This window comes from Rutilus rutilus (assembly GCF_951802725.1).
Source record: "Rutilus rutilus genome assembly, chromosome: 9".
Lineage (NCBI taxonomy): Eukaryota > Metazoa > Chordata > Actinopteri > Cypriniformes > Leuciscidae > Rutilus > Rutilus rutilus.
In genome coordinates, this window is record NC_140223.1 from 13,485,262 (window position 1) to 13,496,225 (window position 10,964).

The 10,964-nt window shown below is 34.5% G+C and overlaps 1 protein-coding gene across 3 annotated transcripts; it reads right to left on the minus strand.

Moving 5' to 3' along the window:
• Positions 1-1,078: 1,078 nt before the first annotated feature.
• LOC311296460 (uncharacterized protein) lies at positions 1,079-9,131 on the minus strand. 3 transcript variants are annotated; one of them, XM_084418259.1, is made up of 7 exons: positions 8,937-9,131; positions 8,727-8,745; positions 8,311-8,524; positions 7,049-7,205; positions 6,901-6,961; positions 5,985-6,059; positions 1,079-3,544 (listed from the first exon to the last, which is right to left on the minus strand). In XM_084418259.1, the coding sequence occupies exons 1-7, from the start codon at positions 8,975-8,977 to the stop codon at positions 3,440-3,442; spliced, it is 672 nt and encodes a 223-aa protein (XP_084274385.1). In that variant the 5' UTR covers positions 8,978-9,131; the 3' UTR covers positions 1,079-3,439. The 3 variants fall into 3 exon arrangements, with proteins under 3 accessions (XP_084274385.1, XP_084274383.1, XP_084274384.1); XM_084418257.1 differs by having other exon boundaries at positions 1,081-3,544; positions 8,727-8,857; XM_084418258.1 differs by having other exon boundaries at positions 1,082-3,544; positions 8,727-9,131.
• Positions 9,132-10,964: the final 1,833 nt, after the last annotated feature.

Consider the following 10,964-nt stretch of genomic DNA (forward strand, 5'->3'; position numbering starts at 1 on the left):
TTTTTTTATTGATAGGAAACAATGTACAATTACACCAAATCCTTCTCTCATAAGAACCTGATAAGGTGCTTTTCACCAGATTATAATCATATATATCTTTCCACATGTAGTTCCTAATGGCCTCACATGTTCGGCATTGCAGAAAAACATGCCAAGAACCTTTTGACTAAATGTCTATTAGTTTCAGTGACTTTTATTCATTCATTCTAATTCAGTTTTTATTTAATATTACTTAACAAACTTTCTATTTAGTCTGTTATTGGGAAGGTTACAACTGTGGTGTTCAACATATTGTTTCAGAAATGCAATCAATTAAAAATACTGAAATTACAAATTCGATTGGTTTTCTGTGGTTTAAGTTGGCTTTAAGAAAATAAATCTGACTATTTGTAAAAGGAAATTTGATTATTAAATTAGTTTTATAAGAGGTAAATTATCTTTAAAATTTCACATGGGTTTGATTCAGATTCAGTTAGATGGTCAGTTTACACCCAGATGGTGCAACTTACCCACTGACTCGGATCAACTTACCCCTAACCTGGGGTAAATTGAGCCACAGGAACACTTTTTTAAAAATAAGAAGCCATATTTTTAGAACCCTTTGTCATTCTTTAAAAAATGATTGGCAACATCCTGAAATTCCTTTAGATACTTTCATTGTACTGCCTCATTTTCTCTTATCTCGAGGACCAAAAAAAAAAAAAAGGCTCATCTTACCCCACTCACCTACTGAAGATTATCTGGAGGTAGTGAGAATGGTGCTGAACAATTATGATGATGCTGCTGCTTATTAAGGATATAGACTTTATGCATAAGCATCTGCCATCTAAGGCACCGTAAAACGAGAGTACACTGAGAGTGCCTTGATGCCAATGTGGTTTTAGCCGCTAGTTTTATTGTGTTAATAATACTTAGTAAGTGGTTCCACAAATCTCTAAGGACAGATTGAGCATGAATACGTGAGTCTGCAAAAGAGACAGAACTTAGAAGAAGTGGTAATTTCATGCTGATGAGAAGTCATTGAGAAGATAAAGAGGAAAAAGTAATGATGAATTACTAATTTCATAAATAATTAAAATGGCATTGAACGAATCACATGCATATTCAGAGAGATATATACAGATTTATTATGAGGGATAATGTAAGCTACAGTCAGCTGGGCAGTGTTAAAAAATAAACCAATTATTGACGTATATTATAAAGGTACACTATGTAACTTTTTTAATTTAAAATTAGCTAAATTTAAATGAGTCAATACATCATCAATCCGTCCTTCTTACAAAACATGTTTTTGTTTTACCCCGTTTCACTAAGTGTTTATATTTTAGACCTGATGGGATCTTGCGGGAAATTGCATGCATAATGCATACGTCACTGCACACTGTAAAAAAAAAAATCTGTTACATTTACGGTAAAATACCGGTTGCTGTGACCAGGGAGAGGTGGAGACAGAGCAACACTTTCTCACCAGCTGTCCCAACTATGAGGACATTAGAGGGACTTTTTACACAAAATTTGAAATACTTTGCCCTAACTTCCTAAAATTGAACAACAAAACACAATTTCAACACCTATTAGGTGAAAAAAGAGATTGTATCCTACTAGCGGCAAGATACATCGATGCCTGCCACAAAAAGAGAGAGTTGACGACTATTGATGTGCCCACATACACACACACACACACACACACGCTCGTACACAAAACAAACACACAAACACTTACACACTGAATTCTAAATTGTTCACAGAATTTTGAAATGTTCATAAACTGTTCTACTATTTTTTCTTATTTTTATTTATTTATTTAATTGAATTATTATTATTATTTTCTGTACTGAATGTTCAAAATCATTTTCTATGCTGTTTTGATGCTTTGGCAATACAAATGTATTTTTGTCATGCCAATAAAGCTTTATTGAATTGAATTGAATTGAATTGAATTGGTTGCCAGAAATTTACCGTAAAAAATACGGTAGCAACATTTTAGATTTTACAGACTTTACTTAAATTAACATTAATAAACCGTATTTAATTATCTGATATAATGTTAATTTACTGACCTATTGAAGTATTTATATCTGTTTTGAACCATAGTAATACACTGACAACCACCAATCACAGTGGAGATGAAAATCACTTGATGAATGAAAGCTCATCACAAGCATCACTTTCACAAGAAAGTCAATACTTATATATAGAAGTTGCACAGTGTCATTCACACAGACATTAAACACCATCATGGTAACACACGTGAAATTTTAAAAATGCAATAAACATTCATTTAACAACATTAAATGTAACATAAAACCCTAATTTCATAACTGATTAGAAAAAACTAAGAAAACTATTAAGAAACATAGTTATTTCAACAAAAAATACATAAAATGTGAAGTGTCACGCAGGTAATTGTGGGAATGTCAATGTACGGTTTTTCACTGTAAATTATACAATGACTTGTTCTTTTTCACTTTTTTTTTTACAGTAAAATGACATTAAATGTACCGTTAGATCTATCACAGTTGTTTACCGTATATAGTAAGGAAACTTTCTATTAACCAATTAACAGTTTTTCACTGTAGCATTTTTACAGTCTTTGACCGTTAAAATCACAATAATTTTTTTACAGTGCTCGTGTCTCGCATCGTAAATAGAGAAAAGTTATTCCGGCTACTTTGACGCGTGTATGGTGTGAGTGGCAGAGGTTAGTTGTCACAACGAGTGAGAGAGGTCGACATGATGGAACCGATAATTCTCAAACCTCGGGAAATTACCTAAACGTCAAACAGAGGAGAGTCAGACAGAGCTCATGATAAAATGAGAATCAACATTGGCTTGGCCTTTCAGAGATGAAGAACTGAGGGATTTGAAATGTTGTAAAGTGATCCGGAGATGGCGTTTTTTATTACTCACCAGGTTAGTAAGTTCTTTTATTGAACAGATAAATTGTCACATGTAGCTCTCTAACAGATTTCATTGTGAAGCATTATCTACTGTGAAGGCTCATTTCATTATGGTTGTTGTAGGTCTGTGCTGGAATTTATTTTCAAAGAAGTATCATGTGTATTAATGTGTAGGCCTATATATAGCTACAGTAACGTCTTCAACTAGTCATCTTGAGATCCTTTCCATCTAAACTGGTTACATCTCTTAAGCCTAGTAGTGAATGTTTTATGTACAGAAGGATAAACATATTCATCCACACAGTCACGAAACACAACCAAAACAATGTTCTTCATAAAAATTCACAGTTTTGTTTTTTAAAACACAACATAGTGTACCTTTAACCAGAACAGAATGATGGGGACCAATGCCTCAGACACATTTTACTATGTGACAATACAAACTGCTTTTACGCTCATCCATTTAAATAATTAATAATTCTGTTTGTGCCTCATCTTTTATGAGTTTTGCACCAAACGGCATGATCTGATTTTATATCTTAGTGGGTATATACAGGATCCTCATCCTTTGGCTGCCAGTCAGAGGGAAGACGTCTGCTGCGTTCAGCTGTGACCGGAGCGTCTGGTGCGAATGGGAAACCGTGCTGCTTCCAGCAATTGAGAATACACACAAACAAAAAAACATTTTACATCCTGTGAACACATTCTCGCTCTACTAAATATTTGTTATATCCAGTTTACATATGAAGGGATATATGCATTTACATATACACATTATTTTACTTACAGTAATTAAGGTGCAAGCCATTATGAAATGAATTAATATGTGTATAATTACTAGTCCACATAACATTTGATGAAGTGTATTAAATCTGCTATTATTACTTTGAATAATATGAAATTTGATATACACTTATTCTATAAAAATATTTTATTTGATTGTAGTTGCGTAGCTGTCAATGGAGGGACAGAAAGCTCTCAGATTTCATAAAAAAATATCTTAATTTGTGTTTTGAATATTAATGAAAGTCTAACGGGTTTGGAACGGCATGAGGGCGAGTAAATGATAACATACTGAACAAACTAACCATTTAAGTATAACTTAATTTGACATTACAAAGTGCACTTTTTAAAAGTGTACTTAAAGGCACAATATGGAATTTTTCGCCACTAGGGGTCGCTAACCTATTTACAATAACAAAGGCGTAGTTTGATGACGCAACACATGCTAAGAATTATGGATGTTGTCGTCAACGTCAAGCCGGCCGATCTAATAATGTTTATGGATGACTGAATACATCGATGCTTTTATCATGACTGTGATATGAAGCAGTTCGGGATTGATAAGAGACTGCTATCAGCTCCAAACGCGATGCGAGTCCCACGGATATAAAAGGAATATGGACATTTCATTCTACCGAACTACACGCAGAATTACTACTCACAGGTCAGTTTACTAGACAAATTAAACTTGTGAGGTAATGCAGCGCTGTTTCACTTGGTCTAACATTACACTAGCACACTAAACTGCATTTGAATGTGTTGAAATGTATGTATGTGTTAACGTTAGTTTGTCTGTATGAGACTAGCAGTAAGCTAGATCAACATTAGAATAACATACAGATCATATTCTAACATTTTATCATTGTTGAACTATATAATATTGTTTAGTTTTATGTAAATGTGCTCACCTGTTTAATAAAGTACATGTAGGAGCGGTCGAAGTCTCGGACGTGGAGCTCTCGTTTATATACTGTCTATGGGAGCTCTCGGCATCTCGAAAACACCGCGCTGATATTGATTCTCGGTTTAGTTCTCTTTTTTTATCCAAAGTCTGCTTGCCATGGTCCATAATGTTTGAACGAAACAACAACAGCGTGCAGATAGACATTGCGAACTACACAGTTGTCCGCGTCAGTTTGGTTACTATCAGAGGGCTCTGGGTCATAGCTCTGGTTGCCATGGCAGCACGAGCGGAAACCAGAGACAACACGGATATGACGGCATTGACGGCGACAAAACGGAAATAAAGACACGGTCCGTGTCTTCGAATTAAAATATTAATTTCTCTGGATTTAGAAGTTAATTGGAACTGTCGGGATAATGTAAATACACAACTTTAAAAAATATATAACATAGATATAGTGATTTTTTATATTTTTAAAGCAAAAAAAATACATATTGTGCCTTTAAAGGTTGTATCAGTGATTTCAGGCCCAATTTTTTTTTTATCACATTCATCTAATCTTTCCTAACGATCCGCTAGCTGCCCGCCCCATAAGCATGCCGTCAAAAAAACGCGTCTCTGTAGGCAGCCTAGGCTCTGAGATCTGCACACAAAAACAATTGGTTTCACCAACCACTCAAAACCAAAACAAATAGTGTTCCAACCAATCACCGACAGGGGGAGGGTGTTGTGAGGTTTTGAGCCAGCTTCTTCTTCAGCTCCAACTTCGCGTGCAGCCGTGCACGAGCACAAAACCTCAAAACACCCTCCCCCTGTCGGTGATTGGTTGGAACACTATTGTTTTGGTTTTGAGTGGTTGGTGAAACCAATTGTTTTTGTGTGCAGATCTCAGAGCCTAGGCTGCCTACAGAGACGCGGTTTTTTTGACGGCATGCTTATGGGGCGGGCAGCAAGCGGATCGTTAGGAAAGATTAGATGAATGTGATAAAAAAAAAATTGGGCCTGAAATCACTGATACAACCTTTAAGTGTGTTAAACACTTAAGTAAACTTAAGTGGCCTTTTATTTTATTATTACTAAAAAAGTATAGTTTAAAAAATAATGTATATATATATATATATATATACACTTTTAAGATTTAAACAACACTACAAGTGCATACTCAGTAGAGTTAATCACACTTCTTTTTACTTAACAGTCATATTTTGATTTCTCATGTTTGACAAGATTTGATAACAAGACGTAGTAAACCACATCACATCATGTAAAATAAGCAGAAAAAAGTTATTGAAAAATGTCTTAGTGTTTACTGTAAAGTAATATTTTAAGTATGACATAACTCATATATTCACATATGATTTCCTTAATTTAATATCTTGCTTTAATTTCTTGCTTACCATGGTAACATAGATGTTGTCTGGATTGGGAGGACTGCTCACATCTGCCATAACAGGCATAGAGCTGAATCCCACCTGAGACACAAAACAAGCTTAAACAAGGACTTTAGATATACAAAGACGGTGCACTCATACTATTTATGAATGGGAGAAAGTGCTGCGTGCAGTATGGTGGAATAAGTCCTGATAAAAAAAAAAAGACCCAATCGCTGATTGATAAAGTCATTGCATCACTGCAGCAGCCGTTAGAAGTTCCGGATGCTATGAAAACTGTCATGCTGCATCCAAAATCACATACTCTCTTGAGTAGGTACTTATTTTGAAAAAGTAGTTATTTCACACTAAAATTGCTAAAAACAGTATGTTCTATAGTACTGTATGAATGTGTCCATTATGAATGTAATCCGGAAGTACCATGTTGTCATTATCATGTGACCTACCAGCGTCAGTTGCATTGCTTCACTGCCATTCATAAATTCTTTCCCGCGGCCTCATGGGATAGTAAAGTGTCCATCGTATGCACACTTCAGAATCTCACTGAAAGTAGTAGGTCGTCTGGGTTTTTGGCTACTCTATTATGTTATTATTGTATTATATTATTGTAACATACTGCTTTTCACCAAACTATATAGTAGGGAAGTAGGTGATTTCAGGTGCAGCCTCATTGTTCTGATGTTTGAAATTTGACATTTAACGTTTTAATTTTAGGGTGAACTATCCCTTTAAATGGACATTGGCTTAAAATCATCTTCAAACCCCATTCAGTAAAGATTCAAACCTCAACCTTGTTGATTTAAACAAAATAAACAAAGCGTGGAATATATGAAAATTTGATAAATTAATTTTCTTTACCGAGTGCAGAAAGCAACGAGAGGAAATGAGAGCAGAAATACAGAAGTTACAAAGATAGTGCTACCTTGTATGTGATTCCCATGTCTTCAGTGGCAGTTCTGGTTTTAACCTCTTCCATATTTTGCCTATAGAATATAAAGCACAACATGAAGACAAGCAGAAAAAAATGCCTTAAAGCTGTTATATCTCTCTGTGGACTGACGATGACTTACTTTGAGTCGTCACCTTTCTGGATTGATCTGCAAGCCCCCCTTCCCAAAAACCCGCTACCAATTAGTAACACAAACCCAGCCACTGACACCAGGGCCAGCCACCAGGGAGGATGAGCCTGTGGATGAATCACACCTGGACTGTTTCTCCTGCTCAGTGCTGAAGAAAAAAAAAGGTGAGAAGAACTGAGTTTGGAGCTCTTAAGTCTTGTTTACTTTGGCCTTGGCTCTTCTGTTCTACTATTCTGTGAAACAACAGGGGGCAACCAAAGTAATTGTCCTCTTAACCATGAGCATGCAAAAGTTTCTCGTGCGCACGCGAAAGGCTGTATTTGTTTTGTTTTTTGTTTTTTTGCAAAGGTACCATGCAAAGGACAATTATGGAGTTTGTAAGATTATTATTATTTTTTTTATTTTTTTTTTGAAAAGTAAAGGCCTTTATTTGATCAAAAGTACAATAAAAACTGTAATATTGTGAAATATTATTACAATTTAAAATATGTATTTGTATTTAAATATATTTTAAATATGATTTATTCCTGTGATGGCAAAGCTATATTTTCAACAGTCATTATTCCAAAAAGCTGCTTCTTCTTATTATTATTAATTATGGTAAAACTTTACAATAAGGTCTCATTTGTTAACATTTGCTATCAACTAACATGAACTAACAATGACCAATATATTTGTTACAGGATTTATTCATCTTTGTTAATGTTAGTTAATACAAATCAAGCTGTTCATTGTTTGTTCGTGTTAGTTCAAAGTGCATTAATGTTAACAAATACAACATTTGATTTCCATAATGTATTGGTACATGTTGAAAATAACATTAACTAAGATCAATAAATGCTGTAGAAGTATTGTTCATTCTTATTTCATGTTAATGAAACATATTAATGTTAAAATCAGTGCTGTTCAATGTTTTTTTTTGTGGAAACTGTGTTAAATTTAATGCAGGATTCTTTGATGAATAGAAAGTTCAAAAGAACAGCATTTATTTGAAATAGAATCCTTTTTATTATTATATATTTCTGAACTGACACTTTTGATCAATTTAATATGTCCTTGCTGAATAAAAGTTTTTTTTTAATCGTACTCACTCCAAACTTTTTAACAGTATGTGTTCATGTACACAGCATAGTCAGGGAAATAAAAAAACTCTACTCGCATTGTTACATGAACAGAACTGATCCACAATGAGTAAACCAAAGAGAGCCAAATAAACAAAAAATACATTTAGCAAACAAAGAAAGGTCTGTTACCTGATTGGACAATAAGATGTGTATGATTCTTGAAGATCCTGCCACTGAGACGCAATCTACACAGGTAAGTTCCATTGTTCTCATGGGTCACGGATGGGAGGTATATATCAAAACTCCCCATTTTGACATCTCCGCGAAAATATACACCAGGAAGTGTTGATACGGTTTGATTGCTGATGTAGTACAGGATTATTTTGTCAGGATTAGAGATAGTCTGTGTTTAAAAAAATATAGTAAGTTCTAAAGCAGTTTACATTTACATTTATTCATTTAGCAGATGCTTTTATCCAAATGAGAACAATAGAAGCAGTTAAACTAACAATAGTTTAGGTTTTAAAGTTACACATAAAAAGTATTCATTGCATAAGTGTGTAAAGTATATTTGTGATGGTTTGGATACCTAAAAATAAGCCTACCTGGAATTCCCACTCCGCACTGAGAGAAATTAAATCCAGATATCCAGGACATTGGAAGAAATTACACGACAAATACACATCTGTACCATTATAAACCTTCTGGTCTGAACTTGTCATCACACAACCATGGGCTCCATATACGAAAAGAATGAATAATATATTTAAAAAGTAAGCTTCATATGCTTAAATAAATAATGAATGAATGCTTACCTGTGAAGATATGTAGGGCAAAATACCACATCACTGAGCATACAAAGACACTCCAAAGTTTGTTTTTTCTTACACAGTATTTAACAGAACACATAAATATACACATTGTAAAAGTAAGGCAGAAATGACAAGATCCAGAAGAATCTAATGGACTCTGGAACTCTTACAACTCAAAAGTTCTTTGCTTACATTAGCGCTGTGAAAAACTTTCTGTGGTGGTTATCAGTGTCTGAAATGTTAATTTACCACATCCTCTGTGGCCTAAACACATGATCTAACTGAGGCAGATGTGTCTCCCTTGTACCATTTTTACATGTATATCTCAGGAACAAAAAAATAACATAGTTCTTGTGCCGAAAGATTAGTGCTTATCATCACTGCAAGACAATGCTGGGTTTCCTTTGATCAGTTCATAAATACAGTGTAGTTCCAGTCCATCTAATCCTTAACATAGTGACAAGTACATTATTATAATGTGTTCCACAGAAGAAAGAAAGTCACACAGGTTTGAAAAGATATGATGGATTTAAAAAAAAAAAGAAAAATTGGCGAAAATGTAAATGGCGACCTCCTTTAAGAAATGGAGGTCGGTCAAATGAAGGTCCGCTTTCCACATAAAAAGGAACTATTTTGACCTCTTGTGTGCCATTTGACGTTAGCTATATTCGATTGAAGGCATTTTCCTCATGAGAACAGAGACATCGTGTCAAATGAACTTTTCGTGTATAGCTACATCACCTGAGGCAATAGCCAAAGACATATGTCACATTTATCAATTCATTCTTTCTGATTCCGCACCTTTAGCTTTCACAAAAACACTTTGCCATTTCTGTACATTTGAAGAAATGCAAAAGTCACATTATTTTTGAGAAGACAGAATCATTACATGGGTCAGAAATTCCCTCAGCTTTGTTAAATATATTATTCATGAATAAAACATTAGCATTCTTCTGCAATACAGACATTTTTTATTTGTTGTTGTTGTTGTTGTCAGGTTTAAATAGTGCTTATCTGGGTCTACACCAGCAATCTTAATCTCTTGTGATTGAAGCATTGAATTATTCATCAGAACAATGAGTCACAATAAGAGAATATATCATCAACTATTTGTTACTGCTAACTATTATCTACAAAAAAAACTTGCGCTCTACATCAACTCAAGAAAGGCCTGTGGAAGTTGGCTGTGGGTGGTGAACAATTCATTTTTAAGGACAACTGAGACATTGGGTCGTAATGAATCAGAGCAGTAGAGTTGTCATGGACAAACGGTAAGTAGGGCCACTGGAGCATCCTCAATCTGTACTTCGGAATCATCTAGCTAAAAAAGAAAAATCAGGAAGAACAACATGTTAGAACATGATCGTTATTATTAGGCCAATAACACATCAATCACTAACTAGTCTAAATTCTGTCATCATTTACTCAACCTCATGTCGTTCCAAACCTGTAAGACTTTTGTTTATCTTCAGAACACAAATATACAATTTTTTTGAAGAAATCTGAAAGATTTCTGTACCTCCATTGACAACTACGCAATTACTTTGACGCTTCAAAAAAGTTAATAAAGAGATTGTAAAATTGTTAAACTAATCCATATGAATCGAGCGGTTTAGTCCCAATTTTCTGAAGAGACTCAATCGCTTTATGTAATGAACAGATTTAATTCAGGCTTTTAGTCACATATTAACATTCAAACTCAACCGAACCTGCTTAACGCGATATAACAAACCTCTTGCGGAAGCTCAAACATGCTGCGAAACACGAGAATGTTCATGTGAATAAAAGCCTAAATTAAATCTGTTCATCATAAAGCGATCGTGTCTCTTCAGAACATTTTGGACTAAACCCCTCAATTCATATGGATTAGTTTTGCAATCTTTTTGTAGTTTGTCAAAGTGGTAGTTGAGTAGCTGTCAATGGAGAGACAGAAAGTTCTCAGATTTCCTCATTTTTTGGGTGAACTAATCCTTAAATGTTATAATAACAAAGACACAAGCATGCCTCATTGTGAAATGAAGACTAACCAGG

Bases quoted from the DNA above. Each gene is read 5' to 3' on its own strand.
- LOC311296460 (XM_084418257.1), bottom strand. From the start codon at position 9,042: ATGTGTATATTTATGTGTTCTGTTAAATACTGTGTAAGAAAAAACAAA. The intron at 6,060-6,900 runs GTAGCACTATCT...TTTGTGTCTCAG, and splicing joins ACATGGGAATCACATACAAG to GTGGGATTCAGCTCTATGCC. The intron at 3,545-5,984 runs GTAAGCAAGAAA...TGCTGGAAGCAG, and splicing joins ACAACATCTATGTTACCATG to CACGGTTTCCCATTCGCACC.